Source organism: Mastigoproctus giganteus, chromosome 11, assembly GCF_048544385.1.
Source record: "Mastigoproctus giganteus isolate SK-2022 chromosome 11, ASM4854438v1, whole genome shotgun sequence".
NCBI lineage: Eukaryota > Metazoa > Arthropoda > Arachnida > Uropygi > Thelyphonidae > Mastigoproctus > Mastigoproctus giganteus.
In genome coordinates, this window is record NC_143585.1 from 140804461 (window position 1) to 140829830 (window position 25370).

Below are 25370 nucleotides of genomic sequence, written 5' to 3' on the forward strand. Positions count from 1 at the left end.
TGTGTATGGTCTTTTGATCCACAAATCGGGCAGATGGAATGCCCCTCTGAATGCCTGCTGGAGTGGCCATATTTCTGGCATTTAAAGCAATGAATCGGGTTTGGGATGTAAGGGCGAATTTGGCAATTTAAATAGCCAGCTTTTACTGTGGATGGCAATTCTGGAGTGCTAAATGTTAAATAACGGATCTAGTAGGAATGAGATTTCCATCTTTTTCTGTCATTATTCGTTTGGCACTGATCACTTTTTGACTGTTAAGTTCTTGAACTAGTTCTTCCTCAGAGACTATAAGTAGGTCCCACTCTGTGATAACACCTTTAGATGAATTTAAGGTGTTGTGGGGAGTGACAGATACTGGCAGCCCTCCAAACATCTTTATTTTTAGCAGTCATTCAGAAAGTTTAGAGGAAGCTGTTTCAATCAGGTCTCCAAATTCAGAAACCACAGGCTGAGTGAATAGGGAGAGTGAATAACCAAAAATTTTGGCAAATCATGGCATTGTGCTTTCCTACGAAGCCTTTTGGGTTGGTTCAGTTCATTTTCAGGTGATGTCTCTGGCCTTCAGCTTGAAGGCTCTAGAGGTGGATAGTCATTTATATCGATGGTTGCTCCCTTTTGCCCTGGAGGATAACTTTTCCCCCAGGTTACGGGCCCTGCCACATGGAGGCAGGGGCGGTGCCACCTAGTGACCGAGCAGCCGGAGAAATTAGCTTGTTAGTGAAAAATTAATATATATATACTAAGAAAAAGAAAGGTGATTTCCCTTTCTGGGTTCTTACTCAATATCTGTAAAGTACAGAACCACTTATAGGCGCCTCTGTAGAGAGGTGGAAAGGAGCAGCAGTGCGTAGCACACACTTCTTGATTAGACCGGAGTTCGAGCCCATCACCACCAAATACGGAGAATGCAGAAAGGTCAGGGAATGACCACCGCATATCCCGGAGCACTATGGCCTTAGTTGCTAATGCTCCTAAAAACCAAATAACAAACAACAACAAACAGAATCACTTATCATAAACTGAGAATTTGAAAAGCACTAAAAATTAAACAGAACGAGATCGCTGTGAAATTCACACTATTTATTGCTTAGGAAAAATCGCTTGGACACTAATGCTTGGCACTTGAGGCCACAACCATTGTGAGCTGTTCCAGTGGCATGCAAGAGTTCAGAGTATTGCAGAGGTTTGTTATGTGGCAGAAGGAAAGCAATTTGAAAGTTAATAGAACGCTGTTCTGCAGTGTTTTTAATTATTTGGAATGACGGAATATATGCTGAATGTGCTAAGATGTCGGAAAAAGTGTTGCCCAAAGCATTTGCAATATCTAAAGGACTAGACAGATCTCCCCCATTCCAAGAAAAGATGGGAGAAGGTATGGAAGGAAACATACCAGAAAGCTGTCTAATTTTTTTCCATATTATTTTGGTGTCAGTGTTTTTGTTAATGCTTGATGCAAAACAGGTAGTAGTAGTAGTAGTAGTGGCATGTGATGCAAGAAAGCAAATGTATGAGCTTATGCAGCATCAGCCAACAAAAAAAAAAAAAAATAAATAACACCATTCTCTGCAAATGCCTGTCCAGTTCCTCCTTAAATTTATTCAACCTATCAACTTCCACAATGACAGATGGAAGTTTGTTCCAGCAATTAACCACCCGCTGGCTAAAGGCAAATTTCCGCACATCTATTCTACATCTGTCTTTTCTTAATTTGAATTTATGCCCCCTTACGTTCGTAATCTGAACAAGTGGAAGGATCCCATCAGAATTCAGCGTGCTCAACCCATTCAAGGCCTTTATACCTCAATCAGATCACCGCGCAGGTGCCTAGTCTCCAGCCACTGCAATTTGCAGAATTTAAGCCTCTCTTGGTAAGAGGATCCCTTCATTCCCCTCACCAATCTTGTCCTTCTCTGTACACGCTCAAGTAAATCTACATCCTTCCTAAAATGAGGCCTCCAGACCTGTACGCAGTACTCGAGGCGTGGCCTGACCATTGCCTTATGCAGAGGGTAATCACCTCCTTTTCCCTGCTAGCAAAATTCCTATATAACATTGACAAAACCCCATGACCTGCCCTGGCAGCCTGTCTGCATTGCTTAGAAAACTTCATATCTGACTGCACAATTACTCCCAGGTCTTTTTCATTTTCTACCACCTTAAGTGTAGTACCACACAGTTGGTACATTTCTCTGGGGTTACTTCTACCCATATGCAGTACTTTGCATTTGTCAAGGTTAAACTTCAGTTGCCACTTCTTAGCCCATCTGCCCAAATTATCTAGATTCTGTTGCAGTAGCACACTGCCATTACTGTCATTAACAACCCTGCCAACCTTTGTATCATCTGCAAACTTCGACATTAAGCCTGATATACCTTCATCAATATCATTGATAAATATACAAAACAACAGTGGACCTAACACCGCACCCTGTGGGACTCCACTAATAACATTAGTCCAAGAAGAGCAGCACCCATTGATTACCACCCTCTGTCTTCTTGCACTTAACCATCCTTTTATCCATTGTAGCAACTTACCCTTAATACCATTCTGTTACAATTTGTACAATAGTCTTCCATGCGCAACAGTGTCAAAAGTTTTCCTGAAATCCAAATATATGATATCAAAATTATATTTTGCATCCAGTTCCTTTGTAACCACATCATAATATCCTATCAAATTTGTCAGACAAGACTTTCCCTTAACAAACCCATGCTGTGTCTGAATTATTGCTGCAGTCTTGTCTAGATGATCCTGCAATGCATCTTTAACCAGCGACTCCATTATTTTACCCGGAACAGAAGTTAAACTAACTGGTCTGTAATTACTCGTGTCACCCTTCGATCCCCCTTTGTGAATTGGGGATACATTTGCACATCTCCAGTCCGTGGGAACCGTCCCTGAGTCCAAGGATGCTCTCATAATTATGGCTAAGGGTTTGCTTAGTTGCTTTGCTGCCTCCTTTAATATAACTGGATAGATCCCATCCACCCCAGGTGCTTTTCTTACATTTAACTTCAACAATTTCTCTTCCACTTTGCTCTCAGTTATTACAAAATCATTAAGTATCTTGCTACAATTTGATAACCTTCTGCCATTTTCAAACCTTAATAATTCCTCACGTGTGAATGTAGATGCAAAATACTCATTCAGTTTGTTTGCTATCTGAGCAGGATCATCAACAGTCGAACCATCGATGTCAAGTGGACCAATCAGATTCATCCCATTCCTTTTAGAGTTTATATAAGTAAAGAAATCCTTGCTGTTTTTCTTAGCATCTTTTGCCAAGGATTTCTCGTAACCTGCCTTCACCTGCCTAACCTCTTTTGTCACCTGATTACAGACTAGCTTATATCTGCCATAGGCTTCTGAGTTGCTTGATAATTTATATGCATCCCATGCAGTTTTCTTCTCTGTTACAAGTCTCATTAGTTCATTTGACAACCATTTAGGCCTAAACCCTGAACAATATTTCTTAATAGGTATGAAACTTTTAGTAGCTTCCACGATTAATTCCTTGAATGCTTCCCACTTAGAATTTACTGTTGGTAACATCGTCAGTTGATCCCACTGTACAGAATTTAAAAACTGTCGGAGACCACTGTACTCGCCTTTACGGAAGCAAAAACCCTTTCCTTTACCCCTGATGGTAATTAAATCTTTAAGTAAATCCCACGTCAGTACACTGTGATCATTGCCACCTAGTGGTTCTTTTATCTGCAAATTCCTAATACATGAATGATCACTGCTGATAACCAGATCAAGAGTATTACTTTCTCTGGTTGCCTCTCGAACATGCTGCTGCAGAAAACAATCAACCAATAAATCCACAAAAGTCTGACTAGTGTGTGAGTGCCCAATCCACAAGTTCCAGTCAATATCTGGGAAGTTAAAATCCCCCATTATAAGACATTCCGATTTACTAGCCCACTCTATTTCTCTGTATAATTGTTCATTGTACTCATTCAAGTCATTAGGCCTATAACACACTCCTACTCTTATTTTTGCTTTCGCAGTGCTTATGTCACACCAAATTGACTCAACAGTGCACTGTTCATCTATATCAACTGGATGCACTTCTTTTGATTTTATGTTTTTCTTTATTAACAGCATAACACCTCCTCCCTTCCTATCCTGTCTATCCTTTCTGTACACATTGTACTCCCCAAATTCCAGTTCGGCATTCCTTATATCTGTGTGACACCACGTCTCTGATATCCCAACAATATCCGCCTTTGATGTCTTGACCAACACTTCAAATTCATCAAATTTATTTACTATACTTCTAGCACTGGTATACATGCAAGTATACATGCACCTATTCTTATTCTTAGTTACTCTAACACATCCCATATACCCACCTGTTTCACGATGACTGCCATCCGTCCCTGAAACCCCCAACATCCCTCGCTCCAGGTCGCTACTTATTCTAATAGAAGTGGTGCAAGAATCACCTTCACCTCTGCCTACGGCTACTGTTAAACTATTAGTCCTTGTATCCCCCCCAAGCTATCAGTTTTCCGACCCACCTAACACTGCCTCGATAGCATCAGCAAATATTCTTGCACCCTTTCTATTTAAGTGTATCCCATCCCTGTAGAAGCAGTCTCTCCTGTTAACAAGTACAGTCCAGGCTGAAAAAAATTCTATCCCTTGAGCCTTGCACAATCTTTCCAGGGCCGAATTAATTGACAAGGCTCTCATCATATACTCCCTCCTATCGTGTCTGGGCAGAATTGCAGACACTTTCAAATTCAACCCTAATTCATGGCTTTTTTTCATCAGTGACCTGTACTTGTTAAGTAATTCTGCCGGTCTCCTACTCTTAATATCATTAGTGCCAACATGTACAACTATATCACCTTTTGTGCCCCTAAAAGATGATATCTGCTCTACAACGTCATCAACCTTTGCCCTGGTCCTGTTCCACCTATCCTTTTTACTCAATATATTTTCTGTCTCCCTGACAATAGAGTCACCAACAACTACTAGTTCCTGTGGGACCAGCGCATTCTGCCTTGGGGGTTGCCGCTGTGTTGCGTGATGACCAAGTGCAAGCTCTGGCGTTGATGTGGGCAGCTGAGAGCCTGATGGGCCCCTCAATTTAGATCTTTCTAGGGCATCCACCCTGTCCTTCAAACTCTTCAAAGGTCCAGAATTCTTTCTTGGCTTGCCTTTGTCTTTTACCGTTGACTTTTTATAATTTATCAGATTGGCTGTCGTTGGATATTACAAATTCCAGGCTTTATTTTTTGCTTCTGTGCATTCTTCATTCCATCAATAATTATAATGCTTTTAACCTGAAGAATGTGATGGTATTGTGTTTTTAGCCACATTTAGGAGATGGGACGTGATGTATTCTGTCATATCGTCAACAGGCTGGAGATGGATTTTTTTCTCATCGAAAGATATTGATGACTGGAATTTTGCCCAGTCTGCTCGGACAAATTTCGATTTTCTGCAGGGTTGGGCTATAGGAGTCTGTGCTATTAATTGGTTGCATACAATTGGGAAGTGATCACTGCCCATAGGATCATTAATAACATACCACTCTATGGTCAGGACCAGTAATGGAGAAAAAATTGAGAGATTTATTACTGAAGTGTGTCCAGTTGGGAGCTGTATGTGCATAGGTGCACATGTATTGAGTATGGTGAGATTTAGTGCCCTAAAAGGCTATCAATTAGTCGACCCTGTCTATCTAATTTAGGAGCACCCCCATAAGGAGTGGTGCCCATTAAAGTCCCCTAATATACAGAGAGGTGGAGGTATCAGTATGAGGAGGTCTTCAAGATCTTTTAAACATAAGTATGGTTTGGCTGTAGGTAGATTGAGACTAGTGTTATTGCAATACGGAGAGTTATATGCACAGCAACAGCTTCTATTTCAGTTTGAAGTGGAATATGTTTAGTTGAGATCTTTGAATTTATCAGGATTGCTACACCACCATGGGCAGCATTTGCTGTATTACAATCTCTTCGATGAAGGCAATAGTTCTTTATTGAAGGAGAAATTTGCAAGGTTAGGTAAAGTTTCCTGAAAACAAGGGGCAACTGGAGAAAATTGATTAATTAGATCTTGGATATACAGTCTGTCCGCATATAGCACGATAGTTGCGTTCCTAGAAACCCTCGTGCAATGCGAGGGTTTCTAGGAACGCAACTAGAAACCCTCGTGCAATGCGAAATCGTGCAATATAAACAACAGGCCCTATGGGAAAAGTGGGGTTAGGTGCCGACCACCCAAGGTTGAACACATTTGGAATCAAAACATTACAAAACAATAAATAATCGGGTAATTTTAATCGTTATAAAATACGTAAATATTTTATAACGATTAAAATAAGTAATAAAAATATTATAATAAAGTATTTTTAGTATTTTTTAATACTAAAAAGTATTTTTTACGAATAAAATACGTATTTTATTCGTAAAAAAAATTATTATATTAAATAAAATAGTCGTAATAAAATACTTACGTATTTTATAATACGTAAGTATAAATTATAATACGTAAGTCGTAATAAAATATTGCTAATGCTTTTGCTTCTATCGTAAGCAAACTTGCTTTTTGTTTGATTTTCTATCCAAACAGATGACAGCCGTTCCATCTCTTCCAATTCTTGTGTCTTAATCTAATGGATTTTAATTACACTTTGAGTTGTTCCTGCTATGAAAGTTGTTTTTACTTTCTCTGCATTCTTTGTAATTCTCGGCGTTGCCTGATTTAGGTCTATAGCATGTGCAATATCACATGGCCTTTCATTTCGCTCAAAGCGTTTCACAATTTCATAATTTTTCTCTATCGACAGAGGCGGACAGAAGCCTTACGGGGGAAACCACGGTGGGCCGGAGGCCGGTGTGATTTTGGCCATAAACCGTAGTATGAGGCCACAATAAATTTTCCCGGTTAAGAATTTTTGATCCAGTCCGCCTCTGTTTATCGATATTGCTTTTTTTTTTCCTCTGAATCTGCAGTGTCTTCGCCAGAACGCTTCCTTTTCACACCTTTTAAGTAGTTTACTAATTTTTAGGGAATAAAGCACAATTACAAAATGAGGAGGCACGCTTGATACACATAAACAAAGCTCCGCGCGTGTAGCAACTGAATAAACAACACCGTAAAGGCCGAGATACGCTATTAACACCTCACATTTTACTAAAGCACATTTCTGGGGGTTACTACCGTAAAACAATAAAAACAATTTCCAGTTGCGTTTCTGCTAGTGAAATCTGTTATAAACTGGTAGTAAACTCCATCTAATTGCATTTGCTATTATATCGATAACTGGAATTGTGTTGGTTTTTACGTTATTATGGTGAAATGTGTTTCCCCTTCACTGATATAAAACACATAAATAATCGTGTATAAGCGAATCGTGTATAAGCGAATTCGGTTCGTGTTATATAAGATAACGTTCCCCTATTTATAAATCGTGTATAATCGAATTCGTGTAATGTAAACACGTGTTATACAAGGACCGACTGTAGTCTGTATTGCAACGAAAGCCTCTGCAGTTCCATTGTAAAATACAAGTCATTATTTGTGTTTAGTTGATGGAGCTGATTCTGACTGCTTTTTGAAGGCGATTGGTTTATGATGTTCCAATTTTTGTCTGTCTTTTTTTAAGAAAACTGGCTGACCAGTGTCAATTTCTTCTTCGGCATAGATTTCTAAAATAGGATCTTCCTGTATAGACATGCCATCTGTGTCGAAGGTTGTGTCCTGAATATTTTTCGTACCACTTGAGTTTGTAATATGGGATTTGGTAGCAATCACTGGAGGAGGAGATGACACTGGTATTGTCAGAGAAATATGGCGCCTCCGTAACCAGGTGGGCAGGAGCTGCAGTGCGGAACACACGCTTCTTGATTAGACAGGGGTTCGAGCCCGTGACCATCAAATATGGAGGATGCGGAAAGGTCAGGGAATGACCACCTCATATCTCTGGAGCAATATGGCCTTAGTTGCTAATGCTCCTTAAAAAAAACCAAATAACAAATAAATTGTCAGAGAAGTATTATTTGCTTGGTCTGAGGTCTTGGACTGTTGTTTGCATACACTTGGTTGTAGCTCAGAGAAGACATTTCTAGCCCAATCAGAAACTGATTTATTAGTAGGAACTGTGATATCAGTTTGAACGGAGTCTGCTTGATATTAAAGTAAACCCCCGCTATTCGTGGGGGTTACGTTCCTGAGAAATGCCGCGAATACCGAAAACGCCAATACTGAGTTATGGCTCCCATAGTAATAAAGGGGTTCCGTTCCAAAGTATGAAATATATAAGAAAAACTAGTCTAAAATTGTCTAGGTATGTATTATATGTACCTTCATAATATGACTATGTACATAGACAGTACACAGTGAAATGCAAGCATATGGCATGCATCGAAATGAAAATAAGAAACAATTTAATATTAAATGTAATATTTATTAGAAATTTCAAACAAATCTTTCAAACCAACGCCTTTGCTAGCAAAAAAAAACTTATCCCGCCAGTGCTATCACCAGTTTCGCTAAAGTGTTGATAAAGGAGTTTTGCATTTTCACGAACGATGAGTGAACTTAACGGAATTTTATTTTGAATTTGGTCTTCTATCCACAGATTTAAAGCTTTTTTCATTTTTTCTAATTTAACATCACAAGTTACAGAGCAAAATTTTGAAGCAATTAGCGTGTTTTCACGGACACGACGGCGATTTTTTCTTCCGATTTTTGGATTGATCGTACCGTTGACTCAGTGATTTTATAATGTTTTGCCACTGAGGAGACACTTTCACCATTAGAAATTTTGTCTAATAACTCAATTTTATTCACTAATGTCATTACCTTCTTTGATCTTTTCACATTTCCCTTGTTATTCATAGCCATATTTTTGTACGGGTTAGAAAGAACTTGTCCACAATAAAGTCACTTTCTTCCGTTAACACACTCGAAAAAGTCTGTTTTACACTGCAAAACGGTAGATTTATCACTTTTGTAAGCATATCAATTTATAAATTGATAAATTTATAAGCATATAAATTAAAAGCAAACGACAAAACTTTCCATGACAAGCGCATAACACATACTGAACAAGGATTAGTGAGAAACACCCACTGAGCGCTTTTTTGACCCCCCCCACCCACTGAGCGCTGTTTTGTCCGGGAAAGATGATCTTAGCCACGCCCATGTTTTTTATGGCGGAAAATGTTCACGGCGATTTAAAATTCACATTTTTTTTATGTTTCATTTTATATTAAATCAGTGACCGCGAATACAGATACCGTGAATAGCGGGGTTTACTGTATTTTACAGCATATGCGTAAGTAATATTTGGTTTATAGTTGGTGCAACTAGTTTTCTCGCTTCTTGGTAACTAACTTTGTTCTCAACCTTGTATTTTACTATTTTTTTCTCGGTTTTCCACTTTTCACATGTCTTAGAATATGCAGGATGGCCACCTCTACAATTTGGACAGGTCATTTTTGTTGCTGTACAGTCATTTTGTATGTGGTCTGAGGACCCACAGTTGGGGCAGACAGGAATTCCTCTACATACAGTTTGAGAATGGCCATACTTTTGGCATTTATAACATCTTAAAGGTTTGGGAATGTAAGGGCGAATGCGATACAATAAATAACCTGCTTTTACAGAGAAGGGTAAGTTTGGCACATTGAAGGTAAGAATAATATTTCAGGTAGGTGCCAGATGATTTTATCTTTTTTAATCATTGTTCTTTTTGCTTCAATTACATTCTGTTCCTGAAGTTCTTGACAGAGAGTGGTAATCAATGGACACTGCTCATCGTGGACTGATGTTATTAGTGGAGTCCCTCAGGGCTCAGTGTTGGGACCATTATTGCTTTCTGTATTTATAAATGATATTGATGATGGTATATCGGGCTTAATGTCCAAGTTTGCAGACGATACAAAGGTTGGCAGGGTTGTCAAGGACACTACTGACACTATGCTGCTGCAACAGGATCTGGAAAGGTTGAGCAGATGGGCTGAGAGGTGGCAAATGAAGTTTAACATTGACAAATGTAAAGTACTACACATGGGAAACAGCAACCCCAGAGCAACGTATCAACTCTGTGGTACTACACTGACAGTGGTAGAGAATGAAAGGGACTTGGGGGTGGTTGTGCAGGCAGATATGAAGTTCTCTGAGCAGTGCAGACGGGCTGCAAGAGTAGCTCATGGAGTATTGTCAATGATATACAGGAATTTTTCCAGCAGGGATAAGGAGGTGATTATTCCATTGTATAAGGAGATGGTTAGGCCACACCTAGAGTACTGTATACAGGTCTGGAGGCCTCATTTCAAGAAGAATGTAGAGCTGCTGGAATGAGTACAGAGAAGGGCAACAAGATTAGTGAATGGAACAAAGGGGTGCTCTTACGAAGAAAGGCTTAAGTTTTGCAAATTACAGTGTCTGGAGACTAGGCACCAGCGAGGTGATCTGATAGAGGTGTATAAAGCCTTGAATGGTTTAAGCATGCTCAATGCTGATGGGATTCTTCCTCTAGCTCAGAAAAATCACCTGAGAGGGCATAAATTCAAATTGAGGAAAGACAGATGTAGGATAGACGTGCGGAAATTTGCCTTTAGCCAGCGGGTGGTTGGTTGGTGGAACAGACTTCCATCCCTTGTGGTGGAGGTTGATAGCCTAAATAAGTTTAAGGCTCAGCTGGACAGGTATTTTGAATGAACAGAGGGGTGAAGTGGAAGTGGGTTTTTTTTTTTTTTTTTTTTTTTTGGCTGATGCTGCATAAGCTTGCTTTCTTGCATCAAATGCCTCTACTAATGCTAATGCTAATTTTTTCCTCGGTGACATTTAACAAATCCCAACTAGATATGACACCCTTAGATGAATTTAGGGTTGCATGAGGAGATATTTTTATAGGAATGCCAGCAAAGCTTATTAGTTGTAAAAGCTTTTCAGAATGTCTTTGGTTCGTGGTTTCTATTAGTAGGTCTCCTGAATGCAGTCTCTTCACCATCTTGGGAGATCCTGCAGTACCCTCCAGATGTTTCTGTATGACAAAGGGAGACAATTTACTCATAGGCTGACTACTTAAAGAGTGGAAGCTTAAGAACAATGGGCAGGAGCGTTCCATCCAATCAGTCTTTTGTCTCTTTGGGTTGTCATTTTCCATGTCTACATGATCTGTATTTACCATGTTTGCTCCTTTTAGCCCTTGGCAAGAGGACTTATCTGCCAAGGTTTCCAGCCACACCACAGGAAGGCAGAAGCAGTGCTGCTAGGAGGCCAAGCAGTTAAAGTGTTAGTTGGTTAGTGAACTAGAAATATATGGATAAATAAAGAAAGGTGGGTTTCCTTTCTGTGTTCTAACTTGTGGCTTTTCAAGTATAGAATGGTTTTAAAAATAAGACTGCTAAGAGAAAAGTAAGAACTTAGAAATAACTTTAGTCGCTTTTGAAGAGCACTCTATAAATCACAGAAATATCATTTGACCTTGAATTCACTTGCACCCGGGGCTTTTGTTTGTTTGTTTACGGGTTTTACGGCACAAGGGCAACATGGCCATAATGCAGCTAACTATGGTAGAGTTCAGTACTCTGTATTTTATCAATATGGAATGCGGTTAAAGTTTAGAGTGCGTTATAGATTTGTATCTGTTTAAGGAAAGTAAAGATTCTGTCTACCTGTGGTGTATCTACTAGGAGATGAGCTACACTCAGAGTGTTCATTGCTGAAAATGAGGCAAAGAGAGTTTTTCATTCACTGCTGTAAATGGGCCAATCAATGAGTATATGCTGGACTGTAAGATGAGTGTAGCAGTTTGTGCACTGTGGTGGGTCAGTGGCCGCAAGAAAATAAAGATGTCTCAGGTGTGTATGTGTGGCCTATCTGTAATCGGGCTAATAGGACTTCTTTATGTCAGTTCTCACATATACTAGATCTCCATGGTGTTAGATTTTTTTTTTTTTATACCAAGTAGCTCATTATTGCCTTGACTCTGTCTGATGTGTTGCCATTGTTCGAGGCATTGTTTCTTTATAACGTACAGATGCAGTTGTAGTGAAGGATTGGTCTATAGGAGGCCTGGCCAACTGAAATCATTCTGCAGGTCACCGTTGATGAACTACAATTTTCCATGGCCACACATAAAATAAAACAATCATTTAAAAATAAAAAAAATCGAATGTCATAAAAATTTATTTTATTCATTCATTTTTATTATATATATCAATGAGATATTTGCTTTTCTTTGCGATCAATCAATTTCTTTATATCTACTTCAATATTGGTAGTTGCACATCTTAATTGATTTTCCAGATTTTCATCTGTTATTGAAGCTCAAATTATTTTTAATAAATTTCATTTTCGAAAAGAAAGTTACATACAGATTTTTTTGGATCCGAATGTGCTCACAATTTTTTTGTGCAAAAAAGCTGAATTTGGGATAGTTTTCCTCTGTCACTTACATGTTGTAAAAGTTGGTTCAGATGTCGTGGTGTAAATGTGTTTTTATTCAATGCTGGACTGTAAGTCAATTACTTCCATCTGAATTTCTGGTTCGAAGAAGGGAAGGAATGGTGGGGATTTGAGATTTGGTGGTCTTGTGTTATATTTCTCATTAGTTATCGTGCCTAGTGCAGCTAGTGAATGATTTCCCACTGATGTAGACAGTAGTATAAAAATCATCTGGTGGGCTGCAAAAAATAATGTGGTGCTACGCAAACAGCGGACGGATGGCCAGGCTTGGTCTATAGAATCAATAGCAGTTTTGGCAGCTAGATCGGCCTGTTCATTTATAGAAATTCCAGCATGACCGGGGATCCAACAAAAGACAACTTCTTGTTTCTTCTGGTTTAATTTAGTCAGAGTATTCCATATCTGTCTAAGGGGATATCATTTTTTGTATAGTGTTGTATAGCTTGGATAGCACTAATGGAGTCAGTATATATAACGCTGTGCAATATGGTTCCTGAGAGTGCGTAGTTTAAGGCTATGTAGATAGCACAAAGTTCTGCAGTATAGCTACATTCAGTGGGAAGCTTTTTGGATATGGTAATGTTAGGAAATACTGCTGCTGCAGCACCAACATTCTTGTTAATTTTAGATCCATATGTGTAGATCAGTGTGTACTGGCTGTGCTGGGTTCTCGGTGTAGCATGTATTTGTAGTAAGTTCGATTGGGATATGGTGTGCTTTCCCTAGGCTGCAAATGAAAGGTAATACAGTGGTATATGATACGTCCAGGGTGGGATTGTATGAGAGGCAGTAGGCTGTACCTTACTCAGGTCAATTTGCCAGTCAGCTTGTAGTGAGTGAAGACGAATCCCAGTTTGTGGATTTATAGATGGGTAAGCTCTATAAAAGTTTTCCCATTTAGGAGAGAAAAGTCCATTCCAAGTGGGAAGTTTTGGATGCCCTTTGAGTTTTTCTGTATAATTTAATAAAAGCATAGCTGAAAGGGTGTTTCATGCGCTTCAGCATATAGGCTCTGAACTGGTAATGTACAGTACGCTTCCAGTGCAAAATGAAGAGCACTGTAGTATACAAGATGAAGGGAACATAAAGCGTTTTTTTTTTTTTTTTTTGTAATTGGGTATCCAGTTTTCTCTCTGATTGCTCATTGCAGGTGATGGTAGATGGCTCTGTTTTCTAACTTCCCCACTAATGCTGATATTTCCCAATGTTTGGTTCTTTCTATAGTTTTGCTGATGAAGCACATTACATTCCACCTTCCAGTTTGAGAAACCTTGCCCTGCTCAAACAGTATCAGCCTCTCGAATAACCACAACCAATTCCTTAAATGCTGATCTCCAGTGGAGAAAAAGTGAACTTTGTTAATTTCAATCCTTCTAAATCTAAGTCCTGTCTTATATCTCACAAAAAGAATGACACTGATTTCTAGGCAAGATCATACATCTCTATTGGGGATTACCCTGACTTCTAATCTCTCTCTCTTGGCATAAGCACATTACAAATATTGCTTCCTCTGCATCTAAAAAACTGGATTTTCTCTTTTACTCTAGGCATTACTTTTCTTCCAAACCGCTATTCACTCTGTACAAATCGCATATTCACCCTACCATGGATATTGTTCCCACATCTGGATTTATGCCCCCCAAAACTTCTCTCAGGCTTCTAGATTCCATTCAAGAGAGGGCAGTTAGGTTAATTACTGATTCATCTCTAACAAAGTTTCTCCACTCTCTGCTCATTGATATTTCTGCTGCATGTCTTTTCTATATATACTTCTATAATTCCCGTTCTGTCTTCCAAAGCAGTCCAAACATGTGCCGGAAAAACCAATCAGCATCCTTTTATTGTTCAACTTCAAACTCACAGAACCAACTTTTCTTCTTCTTCATTTAACTTCCATTTTCTAGAACAACCTCCCTTCATAAGTATTTCCTGAAAATTAAATCTATATAAATTCAAGTCTAATATCAACAAGCATCTTTTTTCACCATCTCAACTTTCAATCCACGCACAGTTGTTTGTTTGTTTATTATTTGGTTTTTAGGAGCATTAGCAACTAAGGCCATATTGCTCCGGGATATGCGGTGGTCACAGGCTCGAACCCCGGTCTAATCAAGAAGCGTGTGCTATGCACTGCTGCTCCTGCCCACCCCGGCTACTGAGGTGCCCCTATGCATGGTACTAAGCACTATAGGTTCTAATACTTTTTGCACTTGGATTCTCATAAAACAAAAATAAGTAATGAAACAGGTAAGTTTTAACAGTAAGTCTAAGTAAATGTATAATAATAAAAAAAAAAACAACAACTTGGATTTAATTATCTAAAAGGCTGTAGTATTTTAAATAGTTTAAAGGCTTAAGTAATAAGACAGGTAAGCCTGAGTACACACATATATATATATATATATAAACTAGTGGGAGAAGATAAACAATTAACCTGAAACTAAAAATAAACAGAATATTGGCACTTGTCCAGTAATGTGCCACTCTTAAAGCTAAAAGCAAAATAGTTGCAAAGATGGTGGCAGATCACCTGGAAGGTTCTTGGGTGCAATTTCTGTATGAAGAAACCACCAAAGCGATTTTTTTCACTTTTACTCTATCAAAAGTTTGAGTACATTTAGGAAGATAAAAAAAAAAAAAAAAAAAAAACCACAAATTTTTTATTGCTAATTAGTGGATAAAGCAGGAATGGTATTTAATCCCATAATAACACGATACACCAATCGAGTGGTACCATACTCAAGGTAGTGGACAATGAGAAATAACTAAGAATACAATCCAACCTGAAGTTCTCTGGGCAGTAGAGACAAGTTGCTTGAACAGTTCATGGAGTTCTGTCAGTGATATAGTGGAATTTTGTTTGGGAAAGGAGATCATTATACCATCAAATAAAGCAGTGGTTAGTCTGTATCTTGAGCAGTTTATCCAGGTCTGGAAGCCTCATTAAGGAAGGATGTAGATCTGCTGGAATGGGTTCAGAGAAGAGCTACAACATTAGCTAGGAGCACAAAAGGGCACTCTTACAAAGAAAGACTTTAATTTGGCATACTGCAGTGCCTAAAACTTGTGAGGAGAACTGATTGACGTGTGTGCTTTAAATGGATTGAGTAAACTAAATTCTGATATAATTCTTACTCTTTTTGGATAACAACACACATAAGGAGACATAAATTGAAAAAATAATAGTTGCAGGATATATGTGTGAAAATTTGCGTTTGGGCAGAGAGTAATTGATTGTTAGAACAAACTTCAATCTGGTGTTATGAAAGTGCATACAGTTTGACACCTGGAGTAATTTTAATATATATATACAAAGGGTACTAGGAAAGTTTTGCAATATGACGCAACAATGAATCACAGGAAGCTGCTTGTTGCTGCATGTTGAGACATGTTCATACGTGCATAGTAGCCGCCGCGCCAAGTCGATGGGCTCAGTTATTCATTAGTAGTGAGAGTGTAAAGTGCTTGCGATGGCATTGTGGTCACGAAATGAGATAAGGATAGTTTTGCGGTATAATTTCGTGCGTGGTTTAACCATAGACCAGTGCTTAGAAGAAATGACTCTTGCACTAGATGATGATTGTCCACATCGTACAACGATATTCAGGTGGTATAGAGAATTCCAAAGGGGAAATTTCACTCTGGAGGATTCTGAGAGGCCGGGAAGGCCACGAACGTCAGTTACGGAGGAAAACGTTACTGCTGTGAGGAAAATGCTTGACGAAAACAGGCGAGTGACCTACCAACAGATAGAGGATACTTTGGGCCTAAATGCACCAGCAATTCGTTCGATTCTGCAAGATCATTTGCACGTGAAGAAACTTTGTTCTCTCTGGGTGCCGCATCAACTGACTGAAGAGCAGATGACACGATGTGTGACTTGGTGCCGGGAGATGTTAAAAAAGTTTGATAAGGGACAATCTCGGTATGTGAACAACATCGTGACAGGTGACATGACTTGGCTGTACTATTACGATCTGCCGACCAAGGCTCAAAACAAAGTTTGGGTCTTTGATGATGACAACACACCCGTAATTGTCAGAAAATCCCGATCTGTAAAGAAGAAAATGATAGCTGTATTTTTCAAATCGAGTGGAATTGTGGAACGTGTCGTTTTGGACACGCAGAAGACAGTCACAGCTAAGTGGTATACTGAACAATGCCTGCCTAAAGTCATTGGATCTATGAAGAACCTGCGGCCAAAGTCAAGAATGGACACCTGGTACCTCCATCACGATAATGCTGCAGCTCACCGCGCCAAAGCCTGCACCGAATATTTGACCACGACAGGACTGAAACTTCTCGAGCACCCTCCCTACAGTCCAGACCTTGCTCCCTGCAACTTTGCACTGTTCCCGCATGTGAAAATGAAGCTAAAAGGGAGGCGGTTTTCCAGTGATGAGGACCTTCTACGGGCTTGGGACAACGAGTGTGCTTTACTCCCTAGTGAAACTTGGCAGAACTGGTTTAAAGATTGGTTTCGGAGGATGGAGAGGTGTATTGAATGTAGAGGAAATTACTTTGAAAAAATTAAATAAGCAAAGCTGTATTCCAAAACTTTCCTAGTACCCTTTGTATATATATATATTGTTTGCTGACAGCCTGATAGGAAATATGCACCACACTTTTTTAAGTCCTCAAGCTATGACTTTTTAGTTCTTTCACTTCTCCATATTCTTTCTTTTAATGTTCATTCATTAACCTAAAGCATAAATCAATTGAGTAAGATTTAAAAAATAGAAATTCCCTCACTCAATTGTTAGTTCACTTCAAAATCTTTGAAATAGCATATCCTACATATATTAATGACTATATGTTTTTAACTGTCTTCTGATTAATTATCTTAAGTCTAACAGCATCATTAGATGTGTGAAGCTTGCTTATTAATGATACATCTTATAACATAACTCTACAAAGGCAGCGCTTTATTCTAATAAATTTTTACCTGATAAGGCTTTTCTCCATAGGACATTGCTTCCCAAATGGTCACTCCAAAACTCCAGACATCAGATTTACTGCTAAATTTGAAATAATAAATACACTCAGGAGCATACCACTTTAAAGGCCATTTTCCAGCAACTTCAGCCTGGAAGTATAAGTATGCAATATAACCTACATATACAGAAATTAAATAAAAATAGCTTAATATCAATTGAAATAGAAATTTAAAATAAAAATAATCTATATAAAATTTGTTACAATTAGTGTGAAAAGCAAAATGCCAACAAAATATCAAGGCAACAAGCAATAACAAGGTGTATTACCCTTAAGAAACATCATACTTTGGTGCACCATTACCACTAACATACCATTATTATTAAGGATGAAAACTATAAAACCTCTTCAATAAGTGAAGTTTTATTTAGGTGATTAAGCAAATATTAAATACAAGTAACCAGCCAGTACTAAGTTGTTAGAGGAATATATGAATAATAACCATCACTAAAAAAAAATTAGTGCTGTGAACAATGCTGCCCCTCCCCACTATCTTTTGCTATTCTAACTTTATCAATAGTAAAAAGAACAAAAATCATAAGTAAACATTTTTTTAGTAACAATCTTATTTTTCTTCAATTGGAAAATCTTGCAATTACAATAACTGGATTTTTTTGCAGTAGCTATTAAAATTTTTGGACATTTTTAAGAGTTTTATTCTAATCATTCTAATTCAAATCTCTAGGCATATTTTTTTTGCCAAAAAAAAAAAAAAAGTGCCTAGTATAATTTTTTAATTTTAAAAAAGTGCCCACCCCAGAATGCCAGGTTTAAGACTGTTGTCTCTGTCAGGCTCTTTTCATGTTCAGATGTTTGGCCATGTTCTTCCCACCTCTCATGGATTCATCTGGTCTTGGTCTCTATGCAAATTATGTTCAATTTTGTGTTCCAAATCTATACAAAAAGGACAAATATATATATGTATATGTAGCTGTAACATATACCAACTTTTCCATTGCCTAAGGATTTTCTCAAACTGTCTCGTGTCCATATTCAGCCTCTGCAAAGCCAGTGGTGTCTGTTTGTATTGGTTTTTGTGCTTAGTGATGTCTGGTGTTGCTGTGTAGTATGACTGGCCTTTTACAGAAAGGGTAAAATTTCTAGCACCTCGACCAGTAATATGTACTGGTCGAGGTGGTGCCAGACATTTCTTTCAACTGCACACTGGCTGGATGTGGTGTTACCTTGGAGCATATAGCCAATCACAATTATTCTTTCCATAATGTAGGTCCTAGTCACCATTTTTTTTTATTTTTAATTATGGTTGACAGCATTTTTTTGGCCAAGGTGACTAATGGTTCTTCTACTTAGCTGACTGATTCTTGAGTTCAGGTTGGAAATGAATTCTGAATTCAACAATGGAAACAATTCTCTTTAAAAATTCATTTCCTTCATTATATGAGGAGTTTCTGAAAAGTAGGGTAACACATTTTTTTCTCTTGATGATGTTCAATTATATGAAGTTGAAAGCAGAGAACATGCATTACTTCTCCACAGAGTCTCCAGTTTTACTGATGCACTTGTCCCAACGATGGATCAGTTCATCAATACCAGTACTGAAGAAGTCTGTGCTCACACACAGTAACCAACATCGCACTGCCTGACGAACTTCCTCATCCATGGTGAAATGCTTTCCTGAAAGATGTTTTTTCAGAGGGCCAAACAAATGGAAGTCTAAAGGCACCAAGTCTGGGCTGTAGAGGGGGGGGGGGGTGACGGAGAAGGAGTTCCCCAACGATTACGGTGCAACCACTCACAAGTGATGTGGAGTTGCGTTGTCATGCAACAAAATCACACCGCTTGTCAGGAGTCCTGGTTGTTTGCGTCGAATATTGGCTTTCAATTTTTCCAACGTTGCACAGTAAAGCTGTGCATTGATTGTTCCTCCCTTCAGAAAGAAATCCATCAACAGAATGCCTTGGCAATCCCAGAACACTGTGACCATGAGTTTTCAGACACTGGGAACAGTTTTGAATTTTTTGCGCACAGGAGATTGTGGATGTTTCCAGGTCGTGGAACACATTTCGTGCTGTGACTATGCAAGTAAGAAAATCCTCTCCTTCGTCGCTGTATCGCAAAAGGGCGGATCACCGCTAGGTGGCCGGTAGTACGAGTTGATAGTAAATTGTGCTCCCTAAAGTGATTTAAATTTAGTGATTAAATCTAGTTTGTTACTTGATCTGATGGATATCATCGTGTAGTGGACGCCAAAAGCTTTTCAACCATACGGGTTATGGAGGTACCCGACTTATAGCAGATAAGTAACTTTAAATTTTAATTTGTATATGAACGATCTTGCTAAAGCCGAGGCGAACTGCTGCCATTATCTGACCGGCTGAAGGTCACTGCTGGGAAACGACGGGTTAACATATATAAAGCTAATTGCAAAGGTCATGCCGCTTTTACTGCTTGCGGCCTAAGCCTTGGTCGCACTATACTGCCTTCGGAAACAGTTTCCCACCCGCGACCACCTGTTTTTATCCCATTTCATTGCAGCGCGCTTGTCCGACTTAAACGCTATTGTTCTCCCTCAAACTCTACCAACTTGTACTTAGACTGCAGAATTGTCAACTGACTGCCCCACCCCCAAAAATTCCCACACTTCACTATGAGTGACGCAGATATCGAGGTTATTGACCGGCAGCGGTCTGACTATCCTATCCGCTCAAGAAATGAAGCGCCGGTTACAAATGAAGAGACAACCAAATCTTCGAAATTAAAACTAAAGAAGGGGTGTAGAATAAAATCTGCAACAGACTCGCAACCAGCAAAGGAAAATCCAGACGACGGAGAAAACGAATCGACAAGTGATTCCGACCACGAGGATAATAATACCCGAGCCTTTCCCCTTACTCAGAGTCCCCCACTATCAGGAACCCCTGTGGACCAAGTCATTGCTATTAGAGGGACACTTGATGAATATTTGGGCAAGAAATCCAACAGAGTCACTGCTGCTATCCGCACTGACATTCTCACCATCTTCAGCAAAATGGAGACGGTAATCCTAAATCTCCATATTGAACATGAACGACTACAATCCAAACTGGAAGTTCTTTCGCAGGAAAGGGGAAATAAAATGCAACAACGCCCCCCAACCTTTGCAGAGGCTTTGAGAAATGGCGCGCCTGTTGCGTCTAACAAACCTGACATTTCCCAGACCAAGAGGACAAAACGAAAGCCAGAATCGCACATTGTTTTGATTAAACCGGTAGAGGATGTGCAGCTTGACACTAGCGAAGCCGTCAAAGAGACGCTGACAGCTAATCTAAAGGAGCAAATGAAGGCTGTCAAGATTAGGAGTATCCGGAAGACCAGGCACCCAGGTGTGGTGATAGAAACAGACACCAGGGAGGAGGCACAAACTATCCTTAACAATGCCAATATGACCAAGTTTGGACTAAAGGCAGAAGTTCCCAAGAAAAAAGGGCCTTCAATCGTAGTGTTTGACGTAGATCAGGACGTCACTCCTGAAGAACTTGCAGAAGATATTTACAGTAAAAACCTCAGCCTGCACTTACATGAAAATGCAGAAGAAGATGACGTCTCTCCAAAATACAAGACTAAATCAAAAACTCACTCTAACGTAAACTGGGTAATCCATCTCTCTACTAGAGCGTGGCAAATCCTAGGAACGCAGAGCCATATTTTCATTGGCTGGGGAAAGCCACAGATTTAAAGAACATATTCCTGTCCCCAAATGCTATAAATGTCTTCGCTTTGGCCACACTTCGCACACATGCAACCAGCGAGAGTCGACGTGTGGCCACTGTGCCCAAAAAGGGCATGGATACAGGGACTGCCCAGCAAAAGATCAACCACCAACCTGTGCCAACTGTAAGGTGGCCAAGGCGCTCCATCAGCACTCAATCAGGGATGGAAACTGTCCAGTATACCTAAAAGCTAAAAGTCTGTACCAAATGAGAATCAACTATGGATAGAGCCCCTTTAACCAATAACTACAAAGAAATAAGAATTGTCCAACAAAATGCACAGAGAGCTAGGGCGGTAGCTGACCAGCTAAAAGTAAAAATAGAGGAAAATCAAATAGATGTGGTCTTACTTCAAGAACCCTATGTCCGGTCGGGAGTGGTTACTGGGTATCCTGCAACATACAAAACAGTTTATTGCACAACAGAGAACCCTTGGGCTGCAATAATAGTCAGAAATCCAGATATCACTACCACCAAGATAACGCCACTCTGTACTGCAAACAGTGCTTGCGCACAAATTATAACTCTGCTGGGCCCGCTCTTCTTGTTGTCCTTATATACCCATCCTGGAGAAGATATTGCCCCAGCAATCTCAACTATCCAGACAGCTCTCCAACTTCTTTCAGGGGGGGGGGGGGCAGTTGCTAATAGCCATGGACGCAAACTGCCGATCTGTGCTTTGGCACAGTCACACACCTGACAGGTCTGCTCATAGGAATGGTGCACGACTTGAAGATTTCTTCCTCACAACAGGACTTCAAGTTATAAACCGCCCTGGTCATCTCCACACCTACAGCGGCCCCCTCTGGGAAAGCAACATTGACGTTACAGCGGCGACTCCAGATATTGCTGTCAAGCTCGCCAGATGGACTGTTCAAGAATCCTGGACTACGTCGGACCACAGAGCGATTTCATTCTCCCTGGTTCGCTCTCTGGAACGTACCCCTCCAGTCCCCAGAGATGTGATACGTTATAACGTCAAGAAGGCTGACTGGGAGCGCTTTCGAACAGAACTGTCAACGAGACTCCCTGAAGATATTCCACTCTTTGACACACTAACTCCAGATGACTGTGTAAAAAGCATTACCGCTACTATCAGAAGCGTCTGCGACCTTTCCATCCCACGCAGAAGGCCCTACAGGTATGCTGTCCCTTGGTGGAACCACCAGCTAGACGATCTAAGAAGAAGGGTCCAACATGCTAGGAAAATGTTCCAGCGGGCAAGGGCGACGATGTCCTCCCAAGAGATTACGGCAGCCAGGGAAGCTTACCGCACAGTCATAAATGAATATACTAAAGAAATTCGCAAAAACAAAAAGCAATCGTGGCAAACTCTGGTGTCTATCTCCGGAAATGAGAACCCATGGGGCATCGTTTTCAAAATTGTAACTAATAAATTACCACGTGGTGAGGTGCTTGATACAACACTGAAAATAGACGGTACTTCCACCTATACCTGGGAGGACACTATAAATAACATTCTTGATACCATTTACCCTGTTGAAGAGGCACCCTTGACGCAACAGCAACAAGAATTTAGAGAATTTAGAATACCACAGCAACAAGAATTATCAAGAATACAACAGCAACAAGAATTATCAACCAGAATTTAGAATACCACACAGCAACGGTGGAGCCCCCGTTCACCAGCTTTGAGATGGACGTGGCAATTAACAAGATGAAAGATGGAAAAACACCAGGTGCAGACCTGCTGGAAGTAGAAGTTCTCAAAAAATTTGCTGAGGCCTGCCCAGCTATGCTTCTAAGCCTACAGAATAAGTGCCTGGCAGAGGGCACCTTCCCAGCTTCATGGAAGACTGCAACCTTAAAACTAATTCTGAAAAACTCGGACAAGTCACCACAGAACCTAGCCTCATATCGCCCGATTGCCTTACTCTCCGTGAAGGCCAAACTACTGCAGCGTCTACTCTTGTTTCGACTTTCTGCCTGCTATGAGGAACACCAACTCTCCTCAGAAAAACAATATGGCTTTAAAAAAGGCTGCAGCACTGAAGACGCTGTCAACAATCTAATCACCCAAGCAACGCACTCAGCTTTCAAGTACTCTCTTGCTATATTGGTGGACTTTGCTGGAGCTTTCGACCGCCTGTGGTGGCCCAGCGTTCTTCGGAGACTTCGGCACTCAAATGTTTCTAAAAATCTATATAACAGTTTGAAGTCTTATCTAACCAACAAAAAAGTACGAGTTACTAACAAATATCAGACAGTTACCAGATTCATCCACCGGGGATGTCTGCAGGGCTCTGTGCTTGGCCCGTTCCTCTGGTCTATTGTCTTGGACGAGTTCCTGGGCTTGGACCTTGGGGGGGGGGGGGGGGCTGAGCCCTTGGCCTTTGCAGATGACCTTGTCCTGTTGGTGTGTGCGGACGACCTTGTCCTGTTGGTGCGTGCGGACACTAGGTCGTCCTTGGAAATTATTGCAAATGCGGCACTTGTGAAGCTCCAGAACTGGGCAGCCTTGCACAACCTTACCATCTCGGCAGAAAAAACAAAATCCATTCTCCTCAAGGGCAGACTACAAATTAGAAGACCACCTACGATGAAATTAAACTTCACCCCCATCCGACTGTACACAGAGGTTAAATACTTAGGTATTTACATTGACTCGGGTCTTACTTTCCAAAACCACTTGAAATATCTAGCCACGAAAATCCGGAAGTATGCTGCCATGATCAGGAGGGTGAGCAGAGCCGACTGGGGCCTGAAGCACAAAGCTCTGACCCTCATATACAAAGCAGTATGTGTCCCGATTGTTTGCTATGGTGCCTCCACCTGGTATAGACAAGCTACACTAACAAAAAACAAACAGAAGCTGGATATAATTCAAAGGTTCATGCTGCTATCAATTAGTAGGGCGTGGCGCACTGTTAGCACCCCTGCCTTGCAAGTTCTAACAGGTTGTCAGCCACTCTACCTAGAAGTAGTCAGGCGAGGCCTATATTACCACCTTAGGAAAGGAACACCAGCTGAAATAGTAAATCTCCAGCTGGATCTTGCAAATGACCCCAAGATAGAGAAGAGGAGAATCACCCAACACCTACAAGCGATATTGCAACAGAGCTGGGAAACCACGCAGAAAGGAGACATCCCGAGGCGATTCCTCCCAACTATAAACCATACTCACCCAGAGCCCCCTCCCTGGTTCTCACCTGGTCTGCACACGACGTTTATTATCACTGGACACGGCCCCTTCCGTCAGAAACTCACAGCTATGGGGATTGAAAGAGACCCGCGGTGCCATTGTGGAGAAGAAGAGTCCTGGGGGGCATCTCATGTATGAGTGCCCTGCCTATGACAACAGTAGAATCAAGTTTGCTAACGCAATTCAAAGGAATCCACGAAACCAAGAGTCCTCGCTGCTGCTCGATGAAAACACTTACAGGGCACTAACTGTGTATGCGCAGGAAATCTTCGCACTGAGGCTAGCCAAGATTGCTGAAATGAGAAAAACATTGGATCATGCTGCCCAAGGCCTGAATCAGACTGGCGTGGGTTAGCTCCTTCTCCGCTAGAGGACATTGCCTTGACAACTTGCTAATCCTTTAAGGGTAGGAACACTGCTGGTACCATTCTGGTGCGGGACTGCTGGCACTCATCGAGTGCGGGATACTGCTGCAAACCCCTTATAGGGTAGGATCAGCCGGCACCGTTCTGGTGCGGGATTGGTGGCACTCTGGAGAACTCCTGAGTGCGGGATACAGAGTCCATTGGCCTCTGGTGATCATGCAGGGGCACCTGTCCCCTGCTACTTTAACTCCCACCCCCAGATCCCTATTTTCACCTCACAAAGAGCAGACTGCTCCTTAACTTCAGTCCGTTCTCCTTTCCCTCTTTCTGTTCCTTCTAACTCGCACTCCTGCTCTGTTTTCTCCCCCCCCCACTTTTTTATTTTTTATTATTATTTTTTTTTAAATTTTTTATTATTATTTTTTATTTATTTATTTATTATTTTTTATTTTTATTTATTTATTTTTTATTTTATTTATTTATTTATTATTATTATTATTTTATTTATTATATTTTTTTTTTCACTTGACTTTTGTCAGGAAGCTTAGGCAACCCTGGCAAAGGCCAGCCAGAGTATAATGGGCGGCCTGGCTCACCTCCCAGTGGTAGTGGCGGGCAACGTGGGGTCCCACTAGGGGCTCTGCGGCCAAGCAGCCAGAGACACAACAACAAAACATAACACTACTCTGACAGAA

The 25370-nt window shown here is 40.4% G+C and overlaps 1 protein-coding gene across 1 annotated transcript in view; it reads right to left on the reverse strand.

Annotated features, from left to right (window-relative positions):
- The window catches only part of LOC150078477 (uncharacterized), a 265739-nt gene that overhangs the window by 60932 nt on the left and 179437 nt on the right, over positions 1–25370 (reverse strand). The window contains exon 15 of the mRNA XM_090384580.1: positions 17388–17528. Within this exon, the coding sequence (XP_090240706.1) occupies positions 17388–17528 (141 nt within the window). The remainder of the gene's footprint in view (positions 1–17387; positions 17529–25370) is intronic.